Here is a 1,544-nt window from a genome sequence, read left to right as displayed (position 1 = left end):
CACTCGGGGGTATGTAAAAGAAATATTCAAGAGAATTGAATATTATGAAAAATGGAAAAAACGCACCTTGGCGAGTTGGATGATTTGGGCGCGGACGGTATCGGGGGTGGAGGAGCCGGTGAGGATCGCGTCGGTGAAGTGTCGTCGGGTGTTCGCGCTCTGAGCCGCCTTGGGGCCGCAGTGCCGCTCCAGCAGCCCCACAACGAAACCCTCCACTACTCGTGTGTGCGCCAGAGTGAGAAACATCAGCACAGGTGCAAACCATAGTCACACCTCTGGTCTGCACATCACGGTGTTGGTCTTACCTTTAGCTTTGTCCATCTCTCGGGTGTTGGAGGTTTGTTTTGGCCCTCTTCTTTTTCGTTTGCGTGTTCTTTTTTTCCATTTTCTTAACATTTTTCTTTGCCCTGGAAAGAAAACCAAAAGGAAACTCCTCCCCTAATTTGTCACTGACCCTTCGATGGCGTCCTGGACGACGAGGCACAGCCTGTCGAAGTTGAGATTTTAGTATTTGCGGGCCAATCTGTACGTGTTTCGCAAGCTGGCTGGGCCATAGGAGGCCACCAGGTCCTCGACCTGTCCTTGATGAAACCACCAGACCACACTTTTCCAGCGTGACCATCAGACAACCGGCTTTCCGCATCACCTCGCCTTCTGGTTTGCTTTCTATTTGATGGTCGTGGAACGGTCAATAAAGTGAAAGACAGACCACGGCCTAGACCGAGGTGTTTGCCCAGGAACCGGCACGGACAGCTTAGTAGTGGCCAGGGGGATACTGGCCTGGAGCATGGAAGCCACCGGGGTACGGCGGATAGCCCTGCTGAGGCGGATGGCCACCACCGGGCGCCGGCGGGTAGTAGCCCTGCTGCGGTGGATACCCCTGCTGAGGCGGATAGCCACCACCGGGTGCCGGCGGAAAGCCACCGAAGGCAGGTGCATGCTGAGGCCACTGAGGATAGCCAGCGGGCGCCGGAGGGTAGTAGCTCTGCTGCGGCTGCTGCGACGGCTGAGGATAGCCACCGATCCCAGGCGCAGGACACTGCGTCGGCTGCGACTGGGGGCAGTGCGGGGCCTGGTGGCAGGTGGCCACGGGAATGATGTGCCACTTCTCCCAAATGCTGGCTGCCGAGCGATCGGCCACCGCCCTGTGGTCCTGCTCGGCGCACACGTACTTGTCGTGGTGCGAGCGCAAGGTGACCTGTGCGGCAGGTGTTGACATGACGACGAATTAGATGCTCCGCGCTCGCATGTCAAAACACAATAAAATGTTTACCTGTGGGCCGTGGTGCTCAATGCGGAAGTGCTCCCACTCTGCGGGGCTGGAGCGGTCGGCCACCAGCCTGCCCGACGGCTGTAGATGAAAGCATGAACAGAAAAATGAGGTTTCAGACTGAGAGGTTGCAACGAACAACAACTGAGACAGCAGATCAGGTTGTTGCGAACCCAATTTGTAAAACAAGGGATCACTTTGGAGGGCAAGCTTGGTCTGGGCCAACAGACAAAAGAGAGGAAGGGGGGTGAGGTACCTCGGCACAGAGGTATTT

At 56.7% G+C, this 1,544-nt stretch overlaps 1 protein-coding gene across 1 annotated transcript; it reads right to left on the bottom strand.

The window, feature by feature from the left end:
• Nucleotides 1-754: 754 nt before the first annotated feature.
• ACA1_297990 (uncharacterized protein) lies at nucleotides 755-1,219 on the bottom strand (the record flags this gene model as incomplete). Its single annotated transcript, XM_004337903.1, is given in 2 exon segments — nucleotides 755-780; nucleotides 799-1,219. 2 exon segments carry the CDS (start codon nucleotides 1,217-1,219, stop codon nucleotides 755-757), a joined length of 447 nt encoding a protein of 148 aa, XP_004337951.1.
• Between the last annotated feature and the right edge of the window lie 325 nt (nucleotides 1,220-1,544).

This window comes from Acanthamoeba castellanii (genome assembly GCF_000313135.1).
Source record: "Acanthamoeba castellanii str. Neff unplaced genomic scaffold scf7180000082947, whole genome shotgun sequence".
Taxonomy (NCBI): Eukaryota; Discosea; order Longamoebia; family Acanthamoebidae; genus Acanthamoeba; species Acanthamoeba castellanii.
Note: the sequence above shows the minus strand (reverse complement) of the source record. Positions and strands in the feature narration are given on the sequence as shown.